At 28.1% G+C, this 16957-nt stretch overlaps 1 protein-coding gene across 1 annotated transcript in view; it reads right to left on the reverse strand.

Annotated features, from left to right (window-relative positions):
• LOC107452584 (secreted frizzled-related protein 5) overlaps nucleotides 1-6520 on the reverse strand; it is a 276833-nt gene extending 270313 nt beyond the window's left edge. The window contains exon 1 of the mRNA XM_016069089.4: nucleotides 5702-6520. Coding sequence (XP_015924575.1) covers nucleotides 5702-6191 — 490 coding nt within the window. The 5' untranslated portion in view covers nucleotides 6192-6520. The remainder of the gene's footprint in view (nucleotides 1-5701) is intronic.
• Nucleotides 6521-16957: the final 10437 nt, after the last annotated feature.

A 16957-nucleotide genomic window follows, 5' to 3' on the forward strand; every position in this document is an offset into this window, starting at 1 on the left:
CAATATAGCATCCGAGCTTTATTTTTATATAAGCAGGGGTCTGTTTCGAAGAAATTTGGGTTTCACAAAATATCTTTTCATAAAAACGGATCCTTCACAAAATATTTTAACTTAAAAACAGACCCTTCACAAAATAATTTATCTTTTAATCGGAAACTTCACAAATTTGTTTATCTTCATCATTGTTTTGTTTATCGAAAAAACCTTCCCAGGAAGGGGGGGGGGAGGAAGACAGATGTAAACGAACTAAATTTTGTCTTCGGCAGACGCTTCTTCCTTTATTCGTCCGAAATTAATATTCTGCGTTAAGCATTATAGGCTAAATACCAAATATTTGTGTGTTGCATCGCTAATTTAGCAGCTGCAATTGCTGTTTATTTTTTAAAATGTAATTTTTTCAATCATAATTTTACAGTGTTGAGCATAATCTTGTATGTCTTTACAATTTAAAAACTCCTTGAAAAAGTTTTTCTTGCAATAACGGACCCTATTTGCACAAATTCACAAAAGCGGACCCTGGTTGAAAGAATGTGACTTAACGTTCATTTTATATTCACAAATTACGAGTAATTTTTTCACAATTTTACAAAAACGAACCTTTCACAAAATGTCTGGACAGACCCTTGATAAGTATAAATTGTAGTGGCGCTTAGAAACGAAGGATAATACCAAACCCTCCTCTTAAAAGAATAATTTGTCAATTTTTAAAATTCCGGGATTTTTTAGGAAAGCTGAGAATCTGACCCCGAAATCTCTAAACTTTCTTTTCTTCCTAATTGAAAACTGTTTCACGGAAGTCTGATTTTAACTGCTACACTTTTTAAAAATACTGCAGTTGGTTTTAAACAAAAATTAGCAAGCGATTTACTTGCACTTCAAAATTTGCAAAACAGTTTTTTAAAGTGTAATTATTTCTGGAAAAATCAATTTTTCAAATAATATTAATAATAAAAAAACGAGAATCTCTTGCGAAATTGGATTTTTTAAATATATTTTCGGCATTAGATGAAACTAAAAATTAAAATTCTAAGAATTATTATTTTTTATAAATTCCATCTCGGAAAACGTTTTGCAATTTTATCGCATGTTCTTTTTTTTTCTTTTTAAATTTGCTCAGGAACTTAATTTTAAAATTTAATAAATAAATATCTTCTAATATTCCACTCGAGAAATAATACTTAAAGCTTATTAATATGTTTTTATACAAAACTAATGTGAACATTCTATTACATTCACGGAAGTCTGATTTTAACGGCAACACTTTTTAAAAATACTGCAGTTGATTTTAAACAAAAATTAGCAAGCGATTTTCTTGTACTTTAAAATTTGCAAAACAGTTCTTTAAAATGTAATTATTTAAGGGGAAAAAACGATACTTTCTTAAGAAATTGATTTTTTAACTGTTTTCGGCATTAGATGAAACTAAAAATTAAAATTCTAAGAGTTATTATGCTTTTTATAAATTCCATATCGGAAAACGTGTTGCAACTTTACCGCACATTCTTTTTTTTTTTTTAATTTTTTGGTTAGGAACTTAATTTTGAAATTAAATAAATAAATATCTGCTAATACTACTCGAGAAATAATACTCAAAGCTTATTAATATGTTTTTAACGACAGTTTACCTCAACCGTTTCCTTTTAACTTCTTATTTCTTTCATTGTGAAAAACATGCTTAGCGAAGATGAAAAAGAGTTTATGAAGTGTTTAAATAGCTAATGATTATAGCAGGACGTTAAGTCATGTTATAGCAATTAGTCATGTTTTAACTACATTTACTTTTAAGGACGCGAACCGAAAGTTTAAGTATTACTTAACAGGATATGCGTCACATGCGTCGGGTGAATAATTTGTATTTATCACTTGCCTTATTTTTATTCCTCACAGCGTGCTTTGTAAATGAAAAGGATTTTTGAATAAAGAATTGAAATTTAAGCGCATTCAAAAACAGAGATAAAAATGCTTCTTTTTAACTAATTTTAATAGGAAAACTCAAGTAACTAATATTTTTAGTTTCATTTTATTCTTGAAACGTGTTGTATTGGTGAATAGAATCTAGTTATTTGATTTAGTTACCAAAATTTTTTTTTTACACGGTTACAACTTTAGTTCTGTAGAATATTAATAAGTAGACACCTTATAAAACATTAATGGGCTTGATGCACAGATGCTATAGTTTGTATTTACATGTTTAAAATAACTTAGAGGTCTATTGTAAGAATTTAGACTTAGCTTAAAATTTAACAACAAATTATATTTTCAGATACATTAGAAATGTGACATTTCCCTTTTTAGTGTGTTTTAAATAGTATTTTATTTTTAACACAAATTCAGATTTAAAATTGTACAACAAATGCGAAATCATATTTATAATTTTATTACTCTCTTAATTAAAGTAAAAAGGTGAGTTAATTCCAGGTGAGATTTTACGGTACAAAAAATTCTGTTCACAGAATTAAACTATTGGGACCATATTTTCTAAGTCGAAATCGGTCGGAAGTTAGGGCTCCTTAATTCGAATTTCACTTTTTCGTGATTCAAAATGTCGGATTGGATTTTTTTTTCTCCCCCAGGAGCTATTCGAAGTCCTTTCAAATTTCGAATTTTGTATAAAATTATGTAGATAAAAATAGGGTAAAAATTTATGTGTCTTTCAATTCAAATTTATTTCCGGCTATTAGTAAATTAAGCTGTAATAAATAATTATGAAAACAATATCCTCTTTTACATGGAATTATATTTAGATATACAAGTTTTATATTTGTGTGCAAAAATTTTTTTTTAATTTGCAGGAGATATAACAAAATACGTACAACCATACTCTTGTCCAAATTATTGGGATTATATTTTCCTGATTGCTGCTTAATTCATATTTTGAGGATCAGATGTCAAATTCAATTGAAAAAAACAGGTATGTTCAATTAGAGTAAGTATGTTTTTGTGTCCGATTTGTTACTTAAAATATTGTCTACACTAGATTAATTCATATATTTAATGCAAGGCCATCAAACCATTATATTAATAGTTAAAATTAATTTTTTTTAAATAATCTTAAAACTGGGTGCTGCATTCTTTACGATATTAATTATTTTCCATTCCCACTATAGATGGACCAAATTATCAGTGATTTCAAATCTAGGATAATTTTTTTTTTCTTTCAAATTAAAAGTTAAAAATTACCTTAATTTCAAAATGCAGATATTATGCGAGGCAGATATAATTATATACGATCCGTGTACATAATTCTTTTTTTAAAATATTTATATGCACGGACTCGTTATTTAAAAATAGTTGCTGATTGAAAATAATGTTTTAAGCAAACATTAATTACGAACGTAAATTAACATTTTAAACTAAATTATCAGTGATTTCAAATCCATGATAATTTTTTTTCTTTCAAATTAAAAGTTAAAAATTACCGCAATTTCAAAATGCAGATATTATGCGAGGCAGATATACTTATATACGATCCGTGTACATAATTCTTTTTTTAAAATATTTATATACACGGACACGCTATTTAAAAATAGTTGCTGATTGAAAATAATGTTTCAAGCAAACATTACTTACGAACGTAAATTAACATTTTAAATTGAAAATATAAAATAATACTATTTCCATTAGAATTCAAGTACTTTTTTTTTATTTCTCTTAATGAAATCCTAACAGAGTAATGTTTTCAAACGAAAGTATTGTTTAAAAAATGAGTTGACTTTTAAGATAATAAATCTTTTCCCAACTCTTATTTTACTCAAATATTATTAACATAATCGCTTTTTACACGTAATCTGGAGTAACACTGTTTTTACAAATGACAAAAACGTATGAACAGTTTAAAATTCTACATAAAATTTTAAATTTAGATAAAAATAAGACCTTTGTTGCAGTTTTTATTTTATAAATGAAAATATACTTCACCTTGGAATAGAATGCTATATTACCATTTATAAAACAAATTTTAAAAAATTGAAAATGTGTAAAATTAAAAAACTATTAATTGTCATGATTTTAATTCATTTACAACGTCCTTTAAAGAGAACTATTCAAATCGTAATTATTTAAAACTTTCACCGAAAAATTATTACGGAATATTTAGAGAAACAGGTGTAAAAAAAGCATAAACCAAATATCTAAATTTAATAAAAACAAACTATGAAATTTATTTGTCTTTAATAAATTTTCAGAAATCCAGATATTACACCATTATCCTATTGACTCGCGATTGATGTTTATCTTCTACAAGCCCGATCAAAACAAGAAATAAATAGCAATAGCGTCCCTTAAATCCTCCAGCTGATCAATATTTTCACTTAGCGAATTCGTGATGTTGACGCACAGACTTCCGTTTATTATTGTTATTAATGCGACTCTGAAGTCAATAAATCAATCACTTACGATTATAGCAAAAAGCGTAACATACGTTTCCATATAAAATCCATAATATATCAAATATAATGGATATAGTATATATCCATTATCACAGAATAGTTACGTCTTCTCAATAAATTCCGAAATAAAAGCAAAGATATAAAAATGTGAGAATTTCTTGAAAATATTAACAATTGAATTATATTTTATCCATAATTACAAAATATACATTGAATTACAACCTATATTTGTTTCAAGTTTATGTAAATAATGTTTACATTTCATGTATTCAAAATTTGAGTGTCTAAAAGTTATGTATAATAACTATTAGAAATAAATATTTTTTAAAACAAATCCGAACAAATAACCAACAATTACGCGAATTATTTTAATTTTTTAAAGTTTCTTTTATTTCTTAAATTATTCATTCCATGAAAAAATGCATCATTTTGTATTTTTTTTTTTTTTCAAGAGTAAGCTTCCATTTTCTTTTCCACCGTTATCAGCCATTACCATTTTTCTTTCGACTATGCATATGGATTATTAAAATAGACATGGATGGCCTCGATCGCAAAAAGAAAATGTTACAATGTTTTGAATTTCAATGCTACCAACTTGAAGTTTCTATGTTACGCATTTAAAACGTGTTTCGGATTTAAAAACTTACAAAACATTTCGTTTTTACACAATTGAATACATAGTTTAAAATGAATAAATTTTTATGAGTTATAGTGGTGTAAGACACACACATGAAGTAAACTTTTTGTTGTTACTGCTGTTATTAATTTTTTAATAAATAAACAAAGAGATAAAATCGGAAACTTGTTACAAAACTAATTACTATAACTTTTAAGTAACTAAGAAAAGAAAAACCTTATTATTAAAACATAAAGAAACCTAGCAAATATTTTTCTCTTGAATAAAAACAAAGTTTGCTTAAAATGATCAATAGAGTTTTTTAAAAAAATCGTTGTGCAAAATAAATACCAGTACTATTTAAAAATTTATAAAATAGAAACAACACATAAGCAAAAATAAATAAATAAATTGAAGTAAACATATAAATGACGTCGATGAAACAAAATTTCCGATTTAAGAACATATTGATGTCATTGTTGATTTTTAAAACAAAATATGAATTTGCTAAGGCAATTTTTAATGGATATTTCGTTAACAGCTTCTCAAAGACTCTATATATTCTGATTTTTTTTTCCAATGCACTGAAATGTCCTTGTTCTGGTAATCAACTTTTCATTTAGAATAAAAATTGATATATTTTAATATATCAAACGATTAATATAAACTGAAACTATATATATTTATTTTGACTCACCTGTATTGGCATTGGCTTGAACAGATATGCACATATCATTGTCCACAGGGAATTTGTCACATTTAACCATGTCCGGCCATGGAAAGCCATAGGCCTGCATACGACTTTCACATCCTTGCCTAACGGCTTCACACAGTGACCGGCATGGATAGATTGGTCTGTCCAAACACACAGGTGAGAACAATGAACATAGAAAGAGTTGAGTGTCCGAGTGGCACTTGAGATTGAAGAGCGGCACCCACGAAGAGGACTGCTGCGACACTTCGGCCATGGTGTCATGGTCCAACAAATTGGGCAGTCGCATTTGCGTGTATCCGATACCATGGCACAGGGTCAAGTTTTCTGGGATGTCAACACAAGAAGGTTGGGTAAGTCTGCTGCTGATACCCCATTCCGTTATGTAACTGTTGGTCAGCCTGGTACCTGATACTTCGCAAACTAGAACTGATAATAGGATAGCGACGATTACTTCCATGGCTTGGCGATTCATGAAGTGTGGCGACAGTCACCACTTTTTCTTGTTTCGCTCTATCTCTGTTTTTTAAAAATAAATGTTTTAAAATTTAAAAATCGATTTGCGATGAATTAATTTTCATCGAACGATGCATTTCACCGGATTATATACATGAAGAAAATAGAGTTGAAGTGTTTTAAAATAATCGAATAGTGATAAAGGGACCCGTCAAGCGATAAATCCACGTGCTTGACGGAGAAGCCAGGCCACCGGCAGAAATCCCGTTCTCACAGATCGACAGTTTTCCTACCGTCTGTTGTGGAATAAGAAGGTGCTTTCTCCGCTCAATGTCACGTGGAAACGAGCCCCGATGAAAACTACAATAAAATGGATCGACAGGTGGAATCGCCCGAGGCGCCATCTCTAGGTGAACGTTATAAGTTGAAATATGTAATTCGATCGTTGATATTGACTAATCAAGTTATTTTTCTTTTTTAATTTATAATAAGGGTGCTAAGGAGTATCTGAAACAAAATGAATTGAGAAATGTGATTAAAAATATTATTTTGTATAGGAATTTTATCACTTAAGTTTGAAAGAACGAGTTAATGTTTTATACACTACCGGTCAAAAGTTTGCGAAAATTTTGAAATCTACGAAAAAATGGTCTAAATTTAAGTTTTCATAGAACTGCGAAAAATCATTCAAACTGCATGAAAATTTGATATGTTCTAAACTGAACCCTCTACATTTAGTTACATATAATCAAATTGCAATACTTTATTTTTTGCGAACTGAATCCAGCTTTTCATCATGGGTTGTTTCTATGGTGAAAAAAGTTGTTAAATTTGAACACCTGCCAAACTTGCAAAAAAAATTTTTTATACTTTCTGTTAATAGAAAATAGTTATTTCAACCGTTTTATGTAAGCCCTAAAAATTTCAGATCGATTTGAATTTTTTTTGACGAAGTTATAGATTTTTGAAAAGCATGTGTACTTTTCTCGATTTTTGAGCATTCCACATATGAGGTCTTTTGGTCTATACATCTTCTACCAAAGAACTTTTTAATTTTAATGTTTTCTATATTTTCAACTAATTAATATTGATTATAAAACAAATATTCTTATTCATTATTGTAATTACAAAGAATTTATTATGAATATAATTAAAACAATATCTCATAAATGTCACATTTCATCGAAAATTTGTTTGTTCTTGCAAACGATGCTCTGATATTTCGAATCGAAATCAGTTATGGGACATTTTACAACAGGAATGGAACTCTATATCACTTGAAGTGATTAATGGTTTGTTAGATCGAATGCCACGCATATGTAAGGCTATAATAAAAGCAAAAGGTGGATGGTTCGAGGAATCTAAGATTTAAATGTTAATTTATTTAATTACAAAATACGAATAAGAATATGTTAAATATTTGACCTGTTGTAAATAAAATAGTTTAGTAAAAATGCAAATTTTTTATACTATTGATATTATTTTTTTAGAATTATTTATGTAATTATTGTTATAACTTTTTATTTTAATTTAATGTAAAGTAAAAATATCACAACAAAACTAATACATATAAGCAATAAATATAAACAATAAATATAAACAATAATAGTTACAATAATGAATAAGAGTATTTGTTTTATAATAAATATTAATTATTTGAAAATATAGAAAACATTAAAATTAAAAAGTTCTTTGGTAGAAGATGTATAGACCAAAAGACTGCATATGTGGAATGCTCAAAAATCGAGAAAAGTACACATGTTTTTCAAAAATCTATAACTTCGTCAAAACAAATCGAAACGATTTGAAATTTTGAGGGCTTACACAAAACGGTTCAAATAACTATTTTCCATTAACAGAAAGTACAAAAAATTTTTTTTGCAAGTTTGGCAAGTGTTCGAACTTAGCAACTTTTTTCACCATAGAAACAACCCATGATGAAAAGCTGAATTCAGATCGCAATAAACAAAGTATCGCAATTTGATCATATGTAACTAAATGTAGAGGATTCACTTTAGAACATATCAACTTTTCATGCAATTTGACTGATTTTTCGCAGTTCTATGAACATTTGAATTTAGACCATTTTTTCGTAGATTTCAAAATTTTCGCAAACTTTTGACCGGTAGTGTAGTATTTTATTAATAAAGAATGTATTGAACGATATTTATGCTTTAATAAGCTTAAATATTTCATTAAAGCTTAAAAATTTAGAGATTTTAAAGTATTTTAGCATGCTTACATAATTCTCAGTTTATCATAAATTGAATAAAATATCAGTTACCTATATATTTTGCATACTTTAAAATGTTAGCAACTTTTATTAAAAATTAATAATATTTTTTATTATTTTTTTTCTTCTTCTTTTTAAATGTCACTTTTATTAAAGAATTCCAGTTAAATAAACGTTTTATTGATTTTCATAGCTGTACTATTTTAATATCAAAAAAAATTTTAAAAATTTCTATAAAAACATCAAAGTATTCGAATTAACCAACAAATCAATGCAATTTCAAGTTTAAGCTTAATTAAACTAAAATCAAGATCATAACTTTTAAATTAGATTTCTTTCATTTAATATAAATGAAATGAAATACATATAAATGAAATGAAATGTATATAGTTTAATAAAGCTTTTGTTCTGATAGTTTTCTAAAAGCTGAGCTGGGAACTTTTTAAACCTTAAACTATATTATATTTGCAAAATAAGTTTAAAAGTAATAAGTTTAAATATAATTTTATCGTATCTATATTAATTGCGTTCAAATTATTTTTATAAAAACATTTCAGTTTTATAGTTCTTTTGGTGAAGTTTCCTTTAAACAAGTAACTAAGAAAATAATAAAACGAAAGAATAAATCAGTTTTTAATGCATGGATGTCGAAAAAACATAGCTATGATTATCATCGTTTAGTGAATATTAACAAGCCTATAAGCAGCTAAAATATTTTTTTTTGGAGGGAGAGGGAATAAAATTGTTTAGGTGCTAGATCTTTAAAGATAGCTCTAGCAACTATGAAAAACAAAAATATTCTTCTTTACCCCTTTAGCCTTTTAAAAGCAAATGTTGCTACACTACCAAATCCAGATCACCAGCTCATCCTATTTGCGTTAAATTTTTTCTGTTACACTTGAAATTAAATAGCTGTGGATTAAAGTATAGAATCCGATAAAAAAAATTTTTTTGTCTATTTTATAAAATTTCTTTTTATTCCTGACTTTTAACTTAATCAATTTTCAGGACTAATTAGCCTATTCCGGTTCGTTTTTAGAGGATACTAACGTTTTTGAGCTCTGAATTCTTATTCTTTATTCACTATGACGAGACATAATCCGTTTGTAACGCTTTTGGTCTAATTTACTGGTAGAGAAATCTCTCGTTGTGCTTTTGCACTAAATTATGAGAACAAACATACTCTGTTTACAACGCTGTTTCAGTTCATAAGCAGCAAAATTTTCAAAAGTTACTTTTTCAAATCATGAAATTCCACGTTAACAGAGAAAAATTCAATCATTCGATGAAAACTTATTCAATATGATTATTTCCTTTTTTTCATCCTCTGCAGATTACATATTTTTAGCATTTACGCAAATATTATTGTCTTCTTCTTCTTCTCATTGGCACGACAGCCCAGGGTGGGCCTTGGCCTTCTCAACAAGCCTATGCCAAGACATTCGTCCCTTAGCCAAGGTTCTCCAGTTTATTATCTTTAGAACTTGTAGGTCCTTTTCAAGGCAGTCTAAAAATCTTAGGTTTGGTCGTCCTCTTTTTCTCGTACCTGTTGGCCTGGCACTAAAAACTTTTTTGGTTGTCCTGCTATTCTTCATTCTTATAATGTGACCTGGCCATTTAATCCTCTAAACCAGATACCATTTTTACTTATTCCACCAAAAATGCTTCGCAGTATTATTGAAAAAAAAATATTATTTTAATAAACTGTAAAAAAATGAACAAATAACGTAACTATAAACAAACCTTAAAATAACAAACAAACTAAAAAGTTCGTATTTGATAATATGACTGTGGAAAAGCATGGATCTCTAACTATGTTTAACTATATGTTACGAAACTATATTCTCTCATAAAATAATAAAACCACTCATTTTTAGCAAATAATATACTAACAGAAAAAGGAAATATCACTTAATGTTGATCAACCAATTCCCATCAACGTATTTGTGCCTCAGACAAACCACAAAAATCCTCCTGCAGACACCATAAAATAATCAACAGAGACATTTAATCTTAATAGACAGACAAGGATGTCACTAACCACTCATCCTGTGTGCAAATAATTAAAGTAATCATTTTTCCTTACTTTGGATTTCAGCTCTTATCGTCGCTAAGTAACTTTTTTGTTGGTGACGATAAATAATGTAAATATTAGTTTAATATATTGGGGATGACACTCTCGGAATATTTGATGACGAAAGTTAGTTATTACGGCCTTATGTGACTTGTGACTGTATTTGTAACTAGTTATCTTTTCTGAAAATTCAAGCATTTCCGTTTAAGTATCTCTTTTGATGAATATATAAACGTTTTCTCACAACCAGTCGGAATAAAATGGAAATTTATTTCCGTTAGTTTAACATAAATATTTTCTGTGTACATATTTGTTTTCTCCATTTTGAAGAAATGTGATGTAAATAGGTTTTTTTTAAATTTATTTTTACATATTATTATTATTTTACATATTATTATTATTACATATTATTATTATTTACTTTATTTATTTTTTAACCGCATTGTTGATACTGGAATTATTTTTATGTTTCTTATTTTTATTAAAATTAAGAACGTAAATGTGAATAAAATTTTTTAACTAAGTATATTCTGCCGATAGATGGCATGAATGTTTTATTTCGCATTACGTAGGTAAAAGTTTAAAGAAATGCACAATAAATTATTTAATAAATGCTTTTCTTCGTATGGTGATACAAAAAAAAATTCGTGTTGTTGCTGTTTCTAATGCCACTTGTCGCACGGGCAAGTATGCATGGTGAAACCGAGCAAATTTAAGGCAGAGTGTGCGTATTCTCATTTTTCAGTGGCGCCATCTATGGCCAAGAATTCTACTTCTGCCATACCATACGTCGCACCCGCTTATAGGGCGGACCCATTCATACATCCATTCATTCCCCCACAGATCGTAATTTTGACTTGAATCAGAGAACGATCGATCTCCAATCCAGTACCCCCAGAGGTATTGATTTGTTATGGGAACATAGCGGACTTTTGCAACTCGACAGATTTAACGTGCATCAGTCACTTTACTACACGGGGAGTCTTCGGTCGGCGGGGTTCGAACCCACGAACTCTCTGACATGGGCCCGCGCCCTACCGACCAGGCTATCTCGGCCTAAAAAAATTCGTAAATATTGTTATTCAATTTTTTCAACAAAGCAACGTTAAATACAAACGTCTTTGCAATAACGTCGTAAAAGAGGGTTGAGCTAAGAATAATTTAAGAAATCATTTTTCTTTTACTTAGAGCATTACGAGAGGAAATATATCTTTTTTTTTGCTTGCATTAAAAACTCTTAATAAATTGTGTAATTAGTTTTTTTTCTCGTTTAAGTTAGAGCGGAAAATTTGCCTCATACTGTTAAATAAATTTCAAGTTTATGTGCATAATAGATTCTTAGATGTGGTAAATTTAAAATATTGCAAGGGAGGAAAACTTAAAAAAGTGGATTTTGAAAACTATTTTCTCAGAAATCGAAAAATTCGTTGTAAATAAATATGAGTAGCTTTGTTTTGAAGGAAAACAAATGTAATAATTAAAATGGAAAATATTATAAGACGTTTCTTTTGAAAGCGATGAATTTCAATAAGCTGACAAATTTTAAAAACTATCTGAATTAAACAACAAATCAAACTTTCTATAACAAAAAACTAATTAAACTTTTTGAATAAAATTTAGATATTTGGTTCAAACTGTCCTTCATTTATAAATATTGAAATGACATAAAGAAATTAAAAGTATCTTAAATCAAAATTATTCCTCCATTTTTTTAAACATGATTTTTATCTACCTCATAGGCTTCTATATTGATAGAAGAATTAATTGAATCTTTAAAAAAAACTAATTCAGTTACTATTTTATTTAAAGAATCTTCCTGTTATGATAGAAATTACATTTTCAAAACCTGTTACCTTGGATAAAGTATTTTTGAAATTATGTAAGTGCAAGATACTTACAGGAATAGTTAAAAGTGTGGTCTCTCATTACTAAAAGCACACTTCAGTATCTTTATTACTTTTAAAAATTTCTTAACAACTCAATGCCAAGTAATGTTTAACACTACTTAATCAATAAAAGTTTCTTGTCATTGTTAGTAATAGAAAATAGTTCACGATTTTCGTATCACGTACTCTTTTATTTGAAAAAATAATTTTATAAATTTTAAGAAGAGACTTTAATTTTAAATAAATTATTCAGTGTCAATTTGTTACTAATAACTCGACAGTTAGAATTTTCATTTTGAAATTATGGTAAAATAACCTGTCAGCAGTCTGTCCATGCAATTAACTGTAAAGTTTAAGTTTACGAACATTTTTTACCTTTACTGTTTTGAAACCGTTCACAACTAGTATAGTTATAAAACCATGAATACAAAACTATGTGTTTTTTTAACCATTTACAATTGACATGGTTTCAAAACCGTAAAAAAGAAAATTAACTCGATAGTGGAGCTGGGTTTTTCGTTATATAATGAGCATTGGAGGATGCAGGATACTGAAAACTCTTCATGCTTTGAAGAGAAAGGAGGATATATTATGGTGTTAACGCTTTTCTGTCGAACCCTTTCCTGGAATCGTATTCTTTTATGTCGGTTCTGAGACTCATTGCAATGTTCTGAGACAAATTAGCCCTCTCGGCTGCAATATGTACCATCAAAAGTATGTTAAAAATACGAAAAACAACTTCTAACCAGTGAGGGGCAGGCATGTTCTTTTACTGGGCATAGATTTCCCAGTNTACGTCCCCAGTCGGCATCATTCCAGCCATATCTGTTCAAAACATTCATGTATACGAAATTTCAAAGCAATCGGATGATTGCTTCTTGTTGCGTCTATTTTTTTGTAATAGAGTGTATATTGATTGAAGAATCAATTGAATCTTAAAAAAAAGCTAATTCAGTTACTATTTTATTCAAAGAATCTTCCTATTATGCTAAAAATCATATTTTCAAAACCTGTTACATTGGAAAAAGTATTTTTGAAATTATGTAAGTGCAAAATACTTACAGGAATAGTTTAAAGTGTGGTCTCTCATTATTAAAAGCACACTTCAGTATCTTTATTACTTTTAAAAATTTCAAAACAACTCAATGCCAAACAATGTTTAACGCTACTTAATCAATAACATTTTCTTGCCATTGCTAGTAATAGAGAATAGTTCACAATTTTCGTATCACGTACTCTTTTAATTGAAAAAATAATTTTATAAATTTTACGAAGAGACTATAGTTTTAAATAAATTATTCAGTGTTAATTTGTTACTAATAACTCGACAGTTAGAATTTTCATTCTGAATTTATGCTAAAATAACCGGTAGCAGTCTATCCATACAATTAACTGTGAAGTTTACGTTGAAGAACATTTTTTACCTTTACGATTTTGAAACCGCTTACAACTAGTATGGTTATAAATCATGAATACAAAACTATGTGTTTTTTTTTTAACCATTTACAACTGATATGGTTTCAAAACCGTAAAAAATAAAATTAACTCGACAGTGGAGCTGGGATTTTCGTTATGTAATGGGCATTGGAGGATGCAGGACACTTGAAACTCTTCATGTTTTGAAGAGAAAGGAGGATAAATTATGGTGCTAACGCTGGGAATCGAACCCCTTTCTGTCGGTTCTGAGACTGACAAATTAGCACTCTCGGCTGCATTATGTACCAAACCTCAAAGAATATGTACCAAACCGCAATATGTACCAAACCGCAAATCAAGTGGCTTCATTAGATGGCCTTAGTCGTTGCAATAAAATTCTGGTTGTTTTACCGTATTAGGAGAAAGCAGTTAAAAAAAAGGGGGTTCCTTTCAATAACAGCTTAAATACCATCTTATTTGTGGACAGTTTTGATTGAAAATGGTAAAATAACAATTAAATAAATATGGTGATGAAATAACAATTAAATAAATTGTTATTTAACCATTTTTTTAAAGAAATTTCTAAGAGAATCCCCAAGAGAATTTCTAAGAGAATTTCATCACCAAGAAATTTATGCCAAAAAAATTACTTACATACTCTAAAACTTTCATTAAAATAAAGATAAGTTCTAAAATTTAACGTTTACAAGTTTTGATGGTGTTAAAGTGTTTAAGTATGATCTGGACTTCACGAAGATGAAGAAAGATGGTAGTTTATTAAAAATGTTCTTCGAAGGATCTGCATCACATCATACGAAATTTTTGGTAAGTAATAGGATGGTTTTATTATTGTTGTAAGTTTGTAACATTTATCCATAACGTACTTTATTTAGCTCCCTCTACACTAATTATGAGAATGTCGCAAAATGTCAATATAAAGAAAAGCCACAGTAATGTGAAAATGAAAAATTTAGTGATCTAATTTTTCAACATTTGAAAAATTACACCAGTACTGCATTTTCTAACCTCATAAGCTTATAAAAATTGAAAATGATTCATTTATTTCAATAAATTTCACTTAGATGGTAATCAAATCTCGCCAAATTGGCAATTTTTAAACAGTATAATGATTTTTCAATTATCTGAGCTATTCGTGCTCTTTAAAACTCAAATAATTTTTTTACGGTAAGGTAATATTTTTCGTCTGAAAATAAAGCTTTGATAGAGTTTAACCCTTTGACGCAGAATTTATATTAAACATATTTTTCATACTTTTTTCATTATTTTGTTTTAATTTAAGTCAAAATAAGTGAAAAATATTATATTTCGTATTTTAATAGTTTATGATTATGAAATACAGTATGAAACACCGGTGTCTTTTTCTGCGTTAAAGGTAAAATCTTCCAAACAAAAATTTTTTAAATTTGCACTTATTTGCAGTTATTTAGATCTAAGCGAAACAGTTATTCACTATTGAAATTTCTATAATTTGTAAAGTCAACTCTTGATAAATTTTGGAATATGAATGAAAAAATGCTAAACTACTTTTTTTTTTTTTTTTTATAGTTTAGTACAAATATAATTTCGATAACCTGACAGATTGTTTAGTAACTATTAGACTGTTTTTTTTTTTTTGAAAAAAATATCTGAACTAAACACCAGTGTCCCATCTGCGTCTAAGGAAAATTGTAAAAAGTGTGTGCTTTTTTTTTTTTTTAGTTTTGAAGCAACCCTTGAACAAATTTTAGTTACATAAAGTTAGTATTATTAAACGCTTTTAAAACAGTGAACGAAAAGAAAAATAGTTTTTGTGCATCAATTAATTTCAAATTATACTGATCATCATGCAAATTCTGTGAACTATTTTGAGTTGACGAAAATTTTACAAAAATGTTAAATACAAGTTACAAAAACTGTTGACTTGTTCCTCTTTCAATGAAAACTTATCTGTCTCCAAAACTGTGACATTGACGCAACGTCACTTAAGTGAAATCTTGTTTGCAATTTGTGTTTCTTTTGTCGGTAAATAAAAGATATCTGCCTCCACAAAAGTACTTCACTTTCAATGACTTGTAAACTTTTTCACTCTATTTTAGCATAGCAAGCGTTTTCACAAATAAAATTGGTTGATAATATTTTTTAGTAAAAAAAATAGTTCAAAGAGTATTGCTGATTACAAAATATCTCCAATAATTTGTTAACCGAATTTAAATAATGTAAGAATGAAATGTAGAAATGTAGAAATTTTTGTTTATTGCGTGACCCATAATCTAAACTTAACGCTTTACATGAATTTCGTGCACGCATAGGTCTGAGAAAAGTGAGCTTTTTATATATGATTTAAATAGCTTTGTTTTAAACATAAAGCGCGTCTTGCTATGACATAACCGCCTGAAAACATCTTTAAGCATAATATACTTGAAAAGGAAAGGTGTTAAAATTAAATTTGTTTTTATGAACTGAATTTTGGTGATTTTATCTCAGTTGATCGGCTCCGATAACTTAATGTTAAAAGTTAGATTTATTTTCCCCCTTTTGAATGTTAACACGAATTCATCTCTTCAACAATGAGCATATCTGATTTACTTTATTATTTTCAAAGATTCTCAAAATATTTATTAAATTCAGTGATTAACTAATATTTTGTAAATAATATACAAACAATCCCACATACCAAAAAAAAGAAGAAAAAAATCGCATTTTTCTTACAAAGTTAGTTTTTATCGCCCCACAAAAGGCCAGAATCTCGATAATATTCTTAGTATCGCCGAAAAAGAATAAAAAGAATACTGTTTATTTTTTGTAAAAAACAAAGTTACGACTTTTTTTTTCTTCTTTTTACAGTCAACGCTTTGAGAATATACGACTAACGCTCATTTTCACATACAGTTCAGATTATTAGTTCATAATTATCTATTTGTGTTAAGAGAATCGTTGCTATTACTTATAACATGGCTTTATTGTTTCCTAACAACAAAATTTACGTGTTTACTATTTGTTTGATAGTATGTAATAAGCAAAGTAATTATTTTTTCTTTTCAGTATAGGTTTTTTTTTAATTTATGCATTTGCATAATCGTTATGAATTTTTCCATTTAATATTTTTTCAAAGCACTAATTTATTTTAGCCTTTGTAATGTTTATTTAATTGTTTATTTAAAGTAAGAACAAATAAA

Source organism: Parasteatoda tepidariorum, chromosome 4 (genome assembly GCF_043381705.1).
Source record: "Parasteatoda tepidariorum isolate YZ-2023 chromosome 4, CAS_Ptep_4.0, whole genome shotgun sequence".
Taxonomy (NCBI): Eukaryota; Metazoa; Arthropoda; class Arachnida; order Araneae; family Theridiidae; genus Parasteatoda; species Parasteatoda tepidariorum.